At 38.7% G+C, this 17111-nt stretch overlaps 2 protein-coding genes across 2 annotated transcripts; both read left to right on the top strand.

The window, feature by feature from the left end:
• The first annotated feature begins 22 nt into the window (after positions 1–22).
• On the top strand, positions 23–17053 carry LOC124140493 (E3 ubiquitin-protein ligase CCNB1IP1-like). The gene is made up of 12 exons (XM_046508064.2): positions 23–49; positions 407–513; positions 831–846; positions 1791–1850; positions 2436–2506; positions 3747–3821; positions 10937–11051; positions 11276–11296; positions 11698–11789; positions 12102–12228; positions 15502–15561; positions 15919–17053. Exons 2-12 carry the CDS (start codon positions 451–453, stop codon positions 15999–16001), a joined length of 783 nt encoding a protein of 260 aa, XP_046364020.1. The 5' UTR covers positions 23–49; positions 407–450; the 3' UTR covers positions 16002–17053.
• LOC124140491 lies at positions 3981–10449 on the top strand. The gene is made up of 2 exons (XM_046508062.2): positions 3981–4425; positions 7524–10449. The coding sequence occupies exons 1-2, from the start codon at positions 4111–4113 to the stop codon at positions 8763–8765; spliced, it is 1557 nt and encodes a 518-aa protein (XP_046364018.2). The 5' UTR covers positions 3981–4110; the 3' UTR covers positions 8766–10449.
• Positions 17054–17111: the final 58 nt, after the last annotated feature.

Consider the following 17111-nt stretch of genomic DNA (forward strand, 5'->3'; position numbering starts at 1 on the left):
ATATTAGAAACACGTGCGAGTCGTAGCAGACGACATTTGTTTGTGACAGGTGCTTCTGCGCGTCTATTTTGCTTTAAGAATGCATATGTAATCATTACAAATGTGTAAATCGATGTGTAGGTCGTCATTCCGGATAGGTCATATTCGTAATGTAGAAGAATAATATGCGTTATTCAGGTCGTTTTAGGTAGCCGTGTTTAGAAATGACATTCGTTGTTCCGAGCCGTACTGCTTTATGAACTGCACTTCCCGGCACCGAACTGATAATGTAAAGATCATATGAATCTAGGGCTCTCCTAGATCTTTAAAGTTTATAGCATAGTATTTCAGAATTACGACAAGGATCCCTTTGTTTCTATTCGTAATTTCGAACTTTGTTTTGCAAGGTTTTTATTTATTTTTCTAGTAGATTAGAGGCACTAAACAGCTGTGGTAGAAAAGGACGAGACAATGGATGGAGATTTGATATGCAACTTTAAAAAGTGCAGAAAACAAATCCGATCGTTTGCATGGGTATGTCTATCATCAATCATGATATCAAATCATTTTTAGATTTATAGTATAGAATCATACAACATCCCATTTCTTTAGCAACTGAAATAATATGCTGGGCTTTATACGTGGCTACAGAAATACGATGATCATAATCTAATACATATAACCTACATTCGCTTACATGCTTAGAGCCTATACACAAATTATTAAATGTTTTAGTTTTACATACGACGGAGCTAATCGATCAATACAGGTTGGTAATTTTTGTAAATCTATTTATCAGTGTTCAGTGATTACCTTAACAAATTAAAAAAGAAATTGCACCTCTTTTTCAGGTTACTTCGTGCTCACGTATCCTTACCTTTAATTTGTGACGTGGCCTATGGCCGATTGACATACTAGTCTGCAAGTCTGCAAGATTTACAGTTCAAATATTACCCACATGTAATACACTACAAGTATACGCGATACCTAGCACTGCAATTTCAGCCGTTCGATTAACCCTGATATTATACCGGACTAAATGTATCTTTCCTTTCTGAGGAATGGGTCTCACGTACCCTGATACCAGTCATTTTCCAAGGTAATTGGGTCACTTCACCCATAAGTATTCAAATCAGTATATTGTCAGCACATCATAGTCGTTCTATAGGCTTACAAGAAGTTAACTGTATATGTATGGTGGCAAATGAGGCAATGTAAAAGCTGGGTATATGGGTATAGAAGGGGTATGTGAAAGCCTATCACCGGTTGTAATTGTGTATGTGCATGGTGTTTAAGGATGGTCCACAAACCTATTTAATAGGATACCGTTTTCATTTCGAGTTGATTACAGTTAATACTTTGACGAACATTCACGCATGATGGATTACATTTATTGATGGCAACTCAGTATGGGACATACTATGCGTTTTTTAAATACTTGTCTTTCTGTGATCGAACGGGATTCAAGTTGTTACATGTATACATGCTTTAAAGGAAAGATACACCAACAATAATTGTAGCTTATGAACTCATTTCAAAGTTATTCCTGTAATTTAGGACTACACGTCGTTGCAATGCGATGCATCTCTCGAGAGAGAGCATGTATTTAACCCCCTTCCCTTCGAAGCTCTTGCAGCCTACACTCATGCCCTTTTAAATTCCTGAAATTAAGAACTTGAGGGTTCCTTTATAGAATTTACCTTATATACATAACTTATTTCGTGACTATATATATAAAGAGATTATTAGCAATATATTTATTTTCACATAAGCCAAGTTACTTTACATAGGGACATTCTTAACCTTCTAAGATGTATTCTGTGATGAAGATGGGAGTCGAGAATTCAACAAATCAGTTGTTTGTCCTGCTTGTGAGTAACATACTAACTTTCTCGATGAGTTTGAATCTATATATTGTGGTATATATACTGACACACTATGAAAACGCAAAGTGGAATTTGGGATATAACTGCAGCATTGCAACAGTTTTGTCTGAGTTTAAAATCCTCATTCACGTTCTCGTACCTGAACAAAAGGTTCCAGTCATGTTACTTATCAAGCGTCAAAGTCCACTATGCGTTTTCAAAGTTTCAGTTCTACAGTGTTCACTGGTGCATCCTGTCAAGCAGCCTTTCAATGTTATATGTATGAAGGGGATATCGTTATAAATTTTTATTTTCACTTCATCTTATATTCAATCTATTTGATATATTACTATGCAATGTGTAGTTAAATACCTACTTAAAATAAACTTCGTATGACACAGTGACAGATCTGGTTGATTGTGGATAGCTTTGCAAATAATCACCATGGACATGTATCTCCAGACACATATTTATTATCATTTGAACTGGAAGGAGTCATATTCTCGTTCAGAAAATACAAACAGTGTGACAGATGTTTAGTAAATTCAGCATTACACACTCACTCATGCAGTATTATCATATTTTATGTAGGTGAGACTACTCTATCAGGAAAGTGCGACATTGTCAGAAGTAACGTGCAGCCCACAGAACAGTGGAAATCTGTAAGTATAACATAGGCTATGACATATACACACTATATAATTGTTTGATTATTGAGATAAATTGTGCATAAAAAAACAATAAATTAAAGTCACATAAACTCTGGAATGCAAAATTTCCCACCATTGTGCGAAAAAGAAACAGTAAAGTGTTTATTGGACCAAATATCGAGACATTTCATTGATCTGTGATACATGGACTATACGCTCTAAACACGAAAGAGATATATGTGCAGTGATAGGGAAATTCTGTTTGACGCACAATGCGTGATTGTATACTTTGATCAGCATTATACGATGGGGGAGTGTGTTTAATTACCAAGCACTAATACGTTTGTTGACGCCCCTTTCTATATAAACAACTTGAGGTGTGAATAAACTGTCATCAGCTTTTTCATGTGTTAATATCATTCACCCACCTGTGATAAAGAGCTGAACTTAGTATGAAGATATTGACGTACACCTGAACGAAGTGTACCGTACCAGGCGTCACCAATGTGTTAATAATAGCTTTAAATCATTTTATCTATTTTTATAGTATAATCTAGTTCAAATGTAATCCTGGTATATTATAGAAGATGATAAACATAAAAGAAAACATGAAATGCGTTTAAAAAGCTCATAAATGCCTTCAACACACAACACAACCACGTCACTATTACTGTCACACGTGTTCAATGTGCACATTATCAATGACGGGATATATTGTATTGACACAATCCCAGTGATATTATTCTAAGTTCCTTTAAAATTTAAGGAATATTGCCATTTGTATCGTAAGTGTCGATAAAAAATGAGGGTCGAGTGGTCGCACTGTGCTCCGACTGAGTGATTTTATGCACACCGATGTTGTGAAAGTTGCTAATATAGTTAAATATTAGCATATATTCGCTCACACACATTCTGTTCACGGTTGAAGGTTAAATAACAGTGCTAAACTATATCAATCATATCCGTGTACACATTTAAAACTTACCAGTTTCATCACTACTAACAAAAATTCGTAATTACTATAAGTGTTTAGAGTGTTTTTCAAATGATGATTTTGGCTTAATTTAGAAGCTCACTATGTGTTTCCAACGTATAAACATCTGCTCAATTATATATACGAGATTGGTTATTCTGCAAAATAAAACATAAACTGCTATCATTAATAGTAAATAGGTAACTGCCATATTTATAAGCTAACGTTTTGGGGAAATGTATTTAACTAAACTATACAGATTGTTTCTGCAACACGCAGATGGTGATAGCCGGACAGAGGCCTGAAGTAATTATGGAGATCTGCACCAGAGCACTCTCATTCTGGACTTACCAAGTAAGACAAGAACATGTTCTCCCAAATTGTAGGATGTCAGTGTCGCTGTTAATGGGACAATGATACACTTGTAGATAATCTGACTTTTCTTAGCGCTATAAACTGCAGACTGCAAAGAGTGTAATTTTGTCAATATAGGTTTCATCATGGCTAAATTCAATTCCAGATAGTGATAGCGAGAAACGACTGTATTACATAACGTTTAGTATTTTATATATCAGTCGGTACATGCAAAGGTCGCAGAACATGTTCACTATACCCGTTTGCGCATGCCGATCGTGTTCACACAATGATATTGTCAGTGTTAACCACCTATCCAAGCTGCCTCGAGTCGCGTTTACAAAGAAATCTCTCGTGCGTGGGATCCCGCCCTTCATTCTTTAACTTTAACGTGTCTCATTGCCCAAGCTACCAGCAGCCCACAAGCTATGTCAGGACACGAAGCCACACCTCCAAGGGCTTAATTTTATTAGCAACTCGCATTCAAGCCAGTACGGATGTAGGTGAACCTACCAAACAGGCACAATATATGTATCCCCTGCTCATGGTTGGCAGCGAAAAGGAACCGGATTCAGCAGAGAAAGTTCGGGACAGAAATATGAAGGTAATACTTTCTTTGTCACACTAAACTGCCATTCCTCAGGAAACATTGTTTTTCAACTTCATTGTTTGTGCATGTGTTAATACCTGTTTACCTAGGTAGCTTATGGATCATGCTGATGTTAATAAATACACAATGGGGCCTGCTATAACCATATGGACTTATCACATTATTAAATGGACTCGGACGGAGTTTATACAATTTTGAATGATAGTGCAAGTAGTAAATAGTGCAAGGAAAGAATTCATCCGTTATCCCCGCCCCTGAACTCCGTTACCACTCATTTAAAAAGAGTACGGTAGGTCGTGTATAAGCATAACATGCTGTATGGTGTCTTAGTAATATAGATATACTTTAGCCTTTTATAACTATGAAGTTGATAACTATATGCTATTTCGGTCTATGACGGAGTTTACACAATTTACGATGATATCAAAAAGCAGCCCAAGGAAAGAATCCAACCCATTATCCCTGCCCCTGAACTGCCTCTCTTACTTAGACGGAAGGGGTCCGGGGTTTATACCGGCTGTGAAAACATTACCCGAGGGTACCGGTGAAACCTTTTACTTTTGGTATAAACCCTGCTTAGGGGTTCGTTGGAACCACTGCGAAGTCTACTCTTAGATTATATAACATTGATGACTCGACTATAGCTCAAGGAATGTTCAAATTAAGTAAATCGACTTATATATTATGTAGATAATCGCGTTGTATACAACCTAATTGCCTGATGAATGAGAAATCCTCATCCATGACAACCTTCTTATTATCTTGTGAGAGTTATTCACTGACCGTTTCCTCCCGAGAAACCCTCATCAGTGACCTATGCCACGTAGGTTAGTTACAAGACTCGTATCACAAAGGGAGACAAAGTCCATAGGTGGGAGAAACTTGTTATTTAGAAAATGTCAGGTCATGTAAATAATGTCAGTGCTGTTTGTGACGTCGTGGTAATACTATGAGTTCACCAAAGCATACAAGACATATATAATTATATGAACATTCTTCAAAATGACAATCGATCTAAGGTCCAAATATTAATCAATGTCAAATCAAGTGTACCGTATACTAGTGCATCTTTGAACCATGTCAGTTCTATTCTATATTATTGTGCTTTTTAAGAGAAGCCGGCTCAAACGTTAAGGCATCAATAGATTTCCAAAATCTAAATTGTTCTTCTGCTTATGTTGGAGTCGAGGTATTTTATCAACATCCTTAAAGAGGCTGTACATACTGTTGATATCTCATAAACTTCTCACATATACAAGTCATATAACACTGCAAAACACTACTTATAAACAAAATATGTGTCATACCACAAGATGAAAAATCTGAGATAAATATGCGTGTGTATAAGATTTAAGAATATTCATTACGCACTAGTTTCTATACGGTTATACAAAGTCCAACGTTTGACTAAGAAGCCATGACGCGTGACGCAACAGTACATCAGAAAAGAATGTATTGAAATGAGTATTTGCTGATATGAGAAACACCCTTTCGCCCTTATTTATATAGCTATTATACAGACACATTAGTTTTGCTAATCATATGGCGGCCTACCCTTTCGCTCAAGTGCACCGACATACTGACGAGTCGTTCAAGCACCCTTTCATAAATAGAATAACATCATTTTATCAATTTTGAAAATATCAGTCTAATATAATGATACTCTTTTTGTATCATTACTTTTATACATCTTTAAATTGGGGAACGGGTAAACAAGTGCAATGTACGCCTTGCATGGAATATCCTTGTATATATGAATCTTAATCTTCCTATGTGATTTCATATGTGTTTTATTTTGAAGTATGAATCGGCATTTTTTGAATAGCTATAATCATGTACACAAAATATTCCCATCCGTTGTGTTTTGTGTTTCATACTGACATGATTGTCTACCGGCCATGCATGTATTTATTAAAAGTTTGCTTCCAAGAGTTTGCGGACATCAGACCTAACTACATTGTACAACATGTGTTTAGAATGTAAACACATACAAGACATGTTTAGGGAGGATAAGGCTCTTTCACAAATGTATAAACACTATTCTAAAAATGTTTAGATCCTTAACGCGTCAAAATTATGGGACAAGGAACGTGCTTAGCTTTATGTTTAATTGGTAGAATAATATCTTTTTGTGACATAAACAACGAATCATGTGTGCACGATTAGTTACACTGATACACAGGGTTAAAGCGTTAGCTCGTCACACCGAAGACCCGGGTTCGATTCCCCACATGGGTACAACGTGTAAAGCCTATTTCTAGTGTCTCCGGCCGAATTATTGCTGAAATATTGCTAAGAGCGGCGTAAAACAATACTCACTACACTGATACATGATAAACATCGATAAGATAATCAACATGAAGTTTAAGACATATATCAAACATATAATATAATATTAGTTCTGTTTTACAGGTGAAGATCTGGGGTAGAATAGGTCTTCAGCAACCTATGCTTGCCCTAAAAGGCGACTATGCTTGTTGTAAGAGGCGACTAACGGGATCGGGTGGTCAGGCTGGCTGACTTCGTTGATGCATGTCAAGCAATATTCCCGCTATATGACGGCGGTCTGTAAATAATCGAGTCTGGACCAGACAATCCAGTGATTAATATCATGAGCATCGATCCACGCAATTGGGATCGATGACATGCATCAACCAAGTCATCGAGCCAGACCACCCGATCCCGTTAGTCGCCTTTTACGACAAGCATGGGTTGCTGAAGACCTATTCTACCCCGGAATCTTCACGGGTCTAGCAATGACAACAACAGAATATTTAAGAATTTGTATTTATTGAAATGTGCTTTAAATGGCTAATGTTTGGTTGGCAAGGGACAATTAAATGTGATCACAGTCGCCACCACATTTGCAAAACGATGTACCGAAACGTGTTTAGATAGAACGCACCAAATGTGTATACATTCCGTTTTGGATTTGAACACATTCCTAAACATGTTTAGATCTAAACATAACTTGTATATGTTCACATTCTAAACACAATATGACAGTGTAGCGTGGATTGGGCTTACAACAAATCTTAGATTGTATGTGCATGTTAAACTTTTCATTATAATTACTGCTTTCTGTGTTGCAGGTGTCCACATGCCTCTTGGGAAAGTTAGCTCTGATCCTCGTTTTCTTCAACTGTTCCCTGATCCTATCCTATCACGTGATGCTGTACAACAGGGACCTTGTGGACACAAGGATGAATAATTTGAGGCTATCACAGATACTCGACAGTCAGGGTTCGCATACAAATAACGTCGCTCCAACTAGGGACAAGGGCCAAAAGGCTGTTGATGTACTGATTGGCAGACGACACATAAATGGAGTATCTGAGAAAGTAAATGGGAGCTCTGGTGATGTTGTACAAAGATCATTAAAACAGGGTGGCAATGATAATCCCACACCACAGCCTTTGATTAACAGAAACAAGTATTTGGTCTATCTGTGTAATAAACAAAAGCTTTGTGGAGGATGGGGAGTTCGACAGGCAGGGATTATCAGTACGTTTCTCCTGGCAAATCTAACTAACAGGATATTTAAAGTGTCCATGACGTCACCGTGTAAACTACAGCACTTCCTACTCCCTAATCAGTTGAACTGGATACCGAATATCGAAGAACTTCGAGGAAAGTCTCTCTTTGTCATCAATGACGTTCATAATTCAACATTTTTGGATATTTTGAGATGGAAAAACTTCAATATGTATTACTCTCAAGATATTGTATTCATCAGAGCAACAATGGACTTTCATGGAGTCGTAACACAAAATCCAGTTTACCAGAAACAGTTATCTCAAGTGGCAACACAAACACAATCCTCTTCATTTAAGGACAACTGGAATATGTTGATGGGACCTTCAGTTCAAGCACAGATTGCATTGCAAGATATACTTGCACTCAACGGTCATTCTGTAAGAAGATACGAAGATCTCACATGTGCACATGTAAAACTTGGAACTAACCCTCGAACTGAAAATGTTCAGAATATACTACGGATTTTACAACAGTGGACACAAATGAATACGAAGGTATTCATCGCTACTGATTCTGACGACTTTCGAAAAATATCTAGGAGTAGGTTTGGATATAAAATGATAGATTCAGGCGGTACTGTATTGGACATTGACGAGGAGAGAGGCACAATCGATTCATGTCTCGGATTACGTACTGTTATTTTAGATCAAATGATTCTGTCACGGTGCAAGGTCCTTGCACTTTCTTTCAGTGACGTTGGAAGAAACACAGCTTTTCTAAGAGGCACACATGAAAATGTTCACATTTTCGTCAATGGAGATTTAAAACATTTCACAAATGATAACAATGTGATGTGACACTTGTTACCCTTTGTGATACAAGTACATGGAAAATCGATTTTCAGAGAGGCTCAACTAAGATGAGTGAGTGAGTTGGGTTTAACGCCCCTTTGAACAATATTCCAGTTATATCACGGCGTGTCAGCTTACTGTGGTCTCACGATGCAGGTCTCAGGTGAAATCCACGAGCACGGATCTGGTGCTGACAAACCTAGAAACATAATCGGGTCGAACCCACGACCATTAGTTTCTGGCGTACCCAAGGGACGCAACTCTGCACACCCAATTGGGGCGCCTTAGACGACTGGTCCACCCGTGACCCCGCCCAAGTAACACAAGTCACATTAACGTCATTGAGTGTTTAAACATTTCATAAAAGAGATGTGACATGATGACCATTTTTGTCATGATTTTGTAATCACCGTTTTTACACGTGGGCGTGTAAGAAGGTTTGGTTGATGCTTTTAGGTAAATACACCAACTCTATGATAATCTATTGTACATCTTTGAGTGTTCTACCGGTAGGTCAGGACATCTGGTGTCATCACTGATTTTCAGTGGTCCATTCATATATTTCCCACCGCTATTTTGCTTTAAATACTTCCAATAGACTTTGTTTCGGTACATCATTGAGACTGGTTATTCTCTGGCGTGCCGTTTTATGTTGTATAAATATGTGTGTCTTTTGCCTTTACGGCTAGTGAATAACACCTTTGTCTTAGCATTTTTGTTATTTCAAGTAACTCGTGTCACTGAGAATATGTTCTATACCACATTAGAAATTAACAATGCTCTGAGAGAGAAAAAACCTGATATGGTGTTAATGAGTATTCGATGCCCCGATTTTCATTTGGAACCGAATACTAGTATTCAATAATAACCTTAAATATGGAAGCATATGCTACCTTATCTCTTTTCAGTGTCTTTTTAGGAATATAACACGTGTGGCAAATGTTGAAGCATATTGTAACCGGTAACACCACAATACACTGGTGTGAGTAACATCTACCAGCGCTACGATCTCAATGCGACGATAATGTCATTCTGTTGCTTAGCCAGTCTTAAACAATAATGATCAATTAACTTGCCTTTTCGTGTGTTTGTGACGGGTGCCAACGGTTTTGAAGGATGCGCTCACCTTTTTTCGAACACCTGCTATCATCACTATTTGATAATGATTCATAAACACATGCTCATGATGTAGTTCGAATCGCACAAAGGACTTTCTTGGCGTTTCTTGTGATAGTAGAGGTTGTTGTTTTTTTGTCGGGTTTATTAACGCGATGAAATAACTCTGATATGACGGGACTAGCAAGTACTTTGAAACTACTTATAGTGTTTGATTATTTTGTCATTCAAAGCATTGCATTTCACTTAATAGAATTGGGAAACTTTGAATTTGGCTGTAATTTATAGTGACAAAAGTAACGCTAATCTTTTGGACAAACTAATGTCTTTCTGTTATATTAGTGTATTAATGGCGAGTCAATAACATGTTCCTAAATGAACTGACGCTTGGGTTTCAAAGTCAGCAGGAGCTGATATTGGTGATTTCACAGATGACCAGGAGCACAACGCAATTAGTTTGTGATTGTTCGTCGTCTATGTATATTTAGGGATTGCATTTCGGATGAATGATTCATGTTTTATGTAATTATTGTTCAACGTTGTATTTTGTGCAGAATAAACATTTCCTCACAAAGGTAATGCTTTTCAATTTATCAGAAAGAAGGTGTTCCACCATCGAGAGATGAAATCTGTTGACAAGTAGAGTCTGTAAGCATGTCGGAGGATCAAAGTCAAAAGACCAGGTTGAAACTGACGCAACACTTGTTTAGGAAACATTTCGTCGACCGATATTTAACTTAAACCTGACGCCAATTCAATTTGTAAACGGTTAGTAATATGCAATGGCCATTTTAGATAGGTAACCAACCAAATAGGTAAAGAAGATCAATGGTCGCATCTTAACGACTTACAAACTGACCCTAACCTTTCCTGACCTACGCCAAAACGTATTTGTGCCATGTGTGAAACAGACATTGTAATGAGTATGTGAGATTTGTATACATAATCAAATTTGAGATAGTTTGAATCTAACTTGCAAGAACTGCCAATTACCCGGAGCCCAGTTCTTTAACCTTCCCTTGTTGTGTCGCCTTTTCTTACATTGAACGTCACACTTTCAGACCCACCAAGAAATCATCTACCAGGAATACCAAGCGACCAAACACAGGGAAAAGTCTTCACAGCTTCAGCAATACTATGAACAAATCGTGTCAAAAACTCAAACTGAGTTGACAAGTATCCTGTCTCGAGAAGGAATCAATGTATTTCTCATTTCCATCATAGATGTCTAATAATATGCACATGACGCGAAGTTGTCAGACAGGTTACGTTCACTAAGTGTCGTAACCATAAGGCTTTCTCAATGATGTTAACATAAACATAATTGTATGTATAGAATGTGGATAGAATGCATTCGTTTCAGATACTGTGTGTGCGTTATTTTTCTTGACTACCCCCTGCCTTGAAATCCCATTTAAAAGGTTTGAGTACAGTGTATTACATTCTCTCTTACAAGTGTATAATTAGAAATAATAATGTTGACAAACTGAAAACATTTGCTTGATAATCACAACATAACAATGAATCAAATGAAACGATCATATATGGGATATCAAGATGTACCGTCATTTGCCTTGGATGTCGCATGATGAACAATCAGTTTAAATTTTAGAATTTTTGTGGGTTGTACTGTCGTCTTGAGTTGTCAAATCTCATGTTAGTCTGTCCTTGCATGACAATAGCAGGTAGAAATCAAATCTAATTTAGGTATTGATCATTCAAACACTTATCTATAGCTAGTAAACTTGAATAATGACTATACGCTTTGTAACGAAATATAGATAATTAATATGACACTGGAGTCCATTGAAACGTGTTCCAGTGGCCAAGAAGGACCTGGACAGTATGAAGAAGAAGCACAGTGAGTTGGCGGAGAGATTATCTGAGAGAAGCAGACAGTACCAGAAACTGCAGGTTGTATTTCATCGACAGGTTCCCTTATAAGCAAAACATCCAAGGTGCAAATAAGTAAATCTCGAAGTAATGATCCCTTGCGGATATGTTTCCATGAATGTAGAAAAGGGCAGGCCTCCCTCATTCAGTCTTTACAAGGTCATTTCACCAGCAAGATTAGTAATAATGAAATTGTGCATGTATAATTCCAGATGACATGATATATAAATGTATTTGACATGGATCATTTGAGTTAGAAATTTGTAGTATTAGGATAAGGTTTAGACATGTATGTGTATACATGTCAATATAGTCAGTATCTTGTGTATTCAGTCGTTGTACGAATCACTCCGGCGACGGTGCATCACACCTGCTACCTTCAACGGTTGCGGGGATGCGTCCATGATTGATCAGACAGCCAACAGATTACAAAACTTCACCATGAACCTTACCACTGGAGGTAGGTCGTTATTCATCACATACATGGTGTCACATTTGAAAGGTTGGCTAGCGAACGTTTTTTTTCACATTTACAGCCTAATCAATCTTCCTGACGCAAGCGTGTCCACTAGCCTATATCAAAGCCTGGTTGTGGAAACAAGACTTTGATAAAGAGGCTAGTGGACGCTCTTGCCTCGGGAAGATGAGCCTAATCATGGTAAATAATGGTTAATCCGGGTACGTGTACGTGGTGAAGACATACAGTTATAATCAGCTAGTGAAAACCAAGTCCCATCTGTTAAAAAAACCCAAATATTACTGTCGGAAATGCTAGAAAAAATATTTTTGCCCGTTAAAACAAAATAGAATGTTTCACAGGCTGAAGTAACTACCGATCTACCTACCTGCGGTTTGAAGTATTTTCGTCACAAGGAGTCCAATCGACAATATTACAGGAGAAAGATTCAGATTATTGTATTTTACCCATGATCTAGGGCTTATTGATGGATGCGAGCTAGTTTTCACGTCGAAAAGGACAACTTATGATTATCATAAGGAAATGTGTGTGTGTTTATAGACTTGTTGGAACACCAGCTACTGCCCAATCTAATCTAAACACACCAGTGAAGATCCGGTCTTCAGCAACCCATACTTGCCATAAAAGGCGACTCTGCTTGTCGTAAAAGGCGACTAACGGGATCGGGTGGTCAGGCTGGCTGACTTGGTTGATGCATGTCATCGATCCCAATTGCGTGGATCGATGCTCATGATATCAAACAGGATTGTCTGGTCCAGACTCGATTATTTACAGACCGCCGTCATATAGCTGGAATATTGCTGAGTGCAGCGTAAACCAACAAACCAACCAGCCAACCAACTGAAGGCGACCATGCAGGAATATCTGAAATCTTGCAATGTCGATTTCAGACCATCTGAAACGAAAGTTCAACTAATGGAGGCACAATACGGTCGCGTTTCTTATGTACGCCTGTGAGCCATTGTGAGCTCAAACCTATTGAGCTTATCTGAGCTAACTGTAAAGGCTTCGTGGCAAGACGTAACAAAACATTCAACTCACACATGTCATGGGGTTGATCAACGTATCCTTTGCTAGAATCACACCAGAGGTATGGTAAAAGATCACGTTCTTGAAATAGAACATCAGTACCGCCAAACGTGACGCGTAGATATCTGCCTTATTACATCAGTTATCATACCTTTGGGTGATAGTAAAGATTCAGACACGTCATCAGTTGAGTCAGACGCTGGGTAAAGAACTCATTTGTAGAAAAGTAATACATCTTGATTCATATACTCCAACCTTCCAATACGTTCATTCCGTTTCATAGTTTTAACTATTCCATCATTTTTCAAGCCAATAATGACAGCAATATTTTGAGACCCCCAACTCAGGTGACATTTGCACCGGCGAGAATGCACGGGCCTGGGGACAATGCTCTGTACTTACCTCAGGCTATAGGCTGTTTCATACATGCATGACAACACACGGATATTTTCTAAGAATATCATTTTACCTGTAAAAGTACCTTTTAAGGCTAATCCTAGTTAGAATAGGCTCGATTAGGTACATTTGCGTTATTTTGATATGTGCTATTTACATAACCCTATGATTCGTATTTATTAAATGAAGTTAGAAAAGCATTTTCCTAGCATTTCTGACAGCACTTTAGTCGCTGAGTGGCGCTTGAACAAAAAAGTTCTAATATTCTTTAAGGTGGTCAAACAGGTAGGCTTACATTTCTCTTGAATGCAGTTTCACTTTGGATGTGTCTGAGCTGACAGAACAGATTGTTTTATGATGTAGGAGCTGATATCATAGCAAATGCCTCCCCACGGGCTCAGACCCCCCCCCCCCCCCCCCCCCCCCCCACACACACACACACACACACACACCCAGGGGTGATCATGCTGTTATTCACCGTCGTGTGTGTACCAATTGTCATCAGCCCCATCAAATAAGGTCTCACAGACCCAAGTAAACTGACGGCCAAAGGAAACGTTACCGACGATATTTCTAGGATAAAATATGACCAACACAATTTGAAGCAGCAATAACAATTGTATTGTAGAAATTCATCATTCAGAACAGTAAAATGCGAATTTACTAATTCAACAACAAAGTCCTTGACCTCCAACAGGGACATTTCTTGACAAGGGGTCATTCGTCCAGTATTCGATCAACAACATTGGTTGCAACTTTAAGGTGACGGCGGCCCAGACCGTTCAATACGGGATATGACCTCCATGAGCGGCAATGCATCTTCGAATGCGGCGTCGAACTGAGTAGACAAGCGTCCTCACAACGACTGCAGGTATCCGATTCCATTCCTCACGGAGGGCAACGATCAACGCTTGTCTCGTGAAGGGAGGATGTTGACGTTTCCGAAGACGACGACCCAGCTGGTCCCAGAGATGTTCTATGGGTGACAGATCTGGTGATCGAGCTGGCCACGGCAGGACGGTCACGTTGTTGGCGTTGAGGAAGTCTCCAGTAATACGGGCTTTATGGGGTGTGGCGTTATCTTGTTGGAACACCGTCCGTTGTTGTCGCTGGATGAAAGGAAGAACCACTGGCCGTAAGATATTGTCAGTGTAGCGTTGTGCTGTCAGATTGCCTTCGATGCTGACAAGTTCCGTCTTCTCGTCCCCGCAAATGCCGCCCCAGACCATCACACGTCCGCCCCCGTAAGGTTCCACCTCCTGGACACAACAAGGAGCCGTACGTTCACCACGTCGTCGATAAACTCGCGTCCGCCCGTCAGGTTTGAAGAGTTGGAACCTGCTCTCGTCACTAAACAGCACTCGCCGCCATTCCCTTTGTTGCCATCGCTGAGTTTGCCTGCACCACGTCAATCTGGCACGTCGATGTTGACGGGTCAAGGTCATGCCATTGAAAGGGCGATAAGCACGGAGACCATAATGTCGTAGTCGTCTGGTCACTGTCACTGAACGGATGTCCTAAGCTGTTGGCAGCTGATGACGTCACCGTAAGAACGACAGAGAACATGAAGGCTGTATTCGTGAGATGTGTTCTTTACTGTTTTTGAACAGATTGGCATCTTTGTTTCAAAGTGGCAAATCAGTTAATGTTGGTAAAGTTTCTTTTGGCTCTCAGTTTTTAACTATTAGCCAAGTAGTGTGTCTAAGAAGCATTTGGAGTTTTTGGAGTTTTACGTATTTTGTGCAATCGCAGTTACGGCCGTGCCCGAGTACCATGAAATATATCAAATGCTAAAATTCTACTAGAAACCGTTTTCGCTTTCTTCTTCAGATGTTTTGCGTGGACAGAATATCTCGAATCAAGGCTCCAGGGCACCGTCACCCCCCGAAAGTGAGTTTCTATTATTCAGTAAACAAAAAACATTTTTCAGCAAGAGACAACGTACAGTTTTAGAATAACTTCTACTTATGGAGCGAGGTGATGCCAGTGTGTTAGTAAGCATAAAAGCCTGGTTCGATTCCCTCATGGTTACAATATGATAGTCAATGTATCATGCCTATTATTGTCCACGATCCCTTGCAAGTAATGTTGGGTTGAACGACTAAAACATATTACTAACACCCTTGATAAATGACTCAAAGATAATTGGCGGTGAGATGTTAAAATCGACGAAGACAAGCTTTTTCGAAGAACATTATTTGATATTTGTAACCTCGCTTTATGAAGGTATTTTCTTTTATGTTCTAGGAGATTTTGTGTTCCGCCCAAACAACACGCCACTGTTAGCTGAACAGAGCCGATTCAGTTTGATGTTGGGGACACCCAAATAGGTTTCATGGAGCTAGATGGAGGCCCACGGACGAAACTATAGGATACGCTCTGAAAACTCTATAAACATTTTAATGTGGTGTTTCAAGGTTGAAAATACATTCTTATCGAAATTTACAGGTTTTTTGCAATAGATTCAGCCAAACTGAAGAGTATTATTGTTGACGCCTAATGACTCTCTATTTGCACATTTGACAACAGTTTAGCTTACATGATTCAGATTCACATGAGCTTATGTCATCGTCTGTTATTCGTCTGCAAGTTTTGATGTAAAGTGTGATATCCAGTAAGAATGTAGTATGTGCAGTGACCATAGGAGGCATCACCCAAAACTTCCGAATCTGCGAACTGGACCTTGTATTTTGGTATTATCTTCAGTCGATATTAGTCTTCGTTATGCACTATAGTATCTATAAGCTGATCTAACTAATTTTACTAGACTCAGACTCAGGCTTATTTCGCAGACTGAGTTATTCAGAGGAATTGTACCCTGCAATTTCTCATTTGTCCCTAACGTATTTCCAATTATCTAGCTTATAAATAGTTATGTCCAGGCATTTGATGTGTAGTTTGGACTCCAAAGGTAGTCATTGTTAAATGATTCAACTATTTATTAATGAATATGTAATGGTGTCAAGTGTATATGTCTCTGTTGAAAGATATGGCACATTTTATGCTCATTTTCATCTTTAAACCCTAATGACCCTCATATCCCCTGAATTTCGGTAATTAAGCTGCAAAAACTCCTTTTATTTAGTTACTATATTCCTACCAAAATTTCAAACATGGTCGCAGCGGCTTCAATGTGACCAAATAATTTAGAATGTAATGTAAATTGCTTGGCAAAAGAAATTTATACAAGAAGAAGAAGAAATGTATTCGGCATCAAAAGGCAGCATGGCCAAGAGTTCAATACATGAGATAAACTTTTGCACGAGGAGTGTAACCCCAAATTTCCAAACCATATAACAATATGGAAGCTATTTTACTGTCAACTATTATAGATGCTACCTTTAGAGAAATGTTTGGATAATCCTTTAATAAAGCAATAATAGGAAACAAAGCCTTTCTGGTTTGTAGTGCTAATGTAGTGCTGGGTGTGAAGACAATAC

Source organism: Haliotis rufescens, unplaced genomic scaffold, assembly GCF_023055435.1.
Source record: "Haliotis rufescens isolate VD_foot unplaced genomic scaffold, xgHalRufe1.0.p SCAF_4, whole genome shotgun sequence".
Lineage (NCBI taxonomy): Eukaryota > Metazoa > Mollusca > Gastropoda > Lepetellida > Haliotidae > Haliotis > Haliotis rufescens.

Excerpts from the sequence above, each read along its gene's own strand:
- LOC124140493 (XM_046508064.2), top strand. The coding sequence starts at position 451 with ATGGATGGAGATTTGATATGCAACTTTAAAAAGTGCAGAAAACAAATC. Across the intron at positions 11,297-11,697 it reads CTTGAAATCCCATTTAAAAG|TGGCCAAGAAGGACCTGGAC; the intron begins GTTTGAGTACAG and ends AACGTGTTCCAG. Across the intron at positions 12,229-15,501 it reads CATGAACCTTACCACTGGAG|ATGTTTTGCGTGGACAGAAT; the intron begins GTAGGTCGTTAT and ends TTTCTTCTTCAG.
- LOC124140491 (XM_046508062.2), top strand. The coding sequence starts at position 4,111 with ATGATATTGTCAGTGTTAACCACCTATCCAAGCTGCCTCGAGTCGCGT. Across the intron at positions 4,426-7,523 it reads TTCGGGACAGAAATATGAAG|GTGTCCACATGCCTCTTGGG; the intron begins GTAATACTTTCT and ends TCTGTGTTGCAG.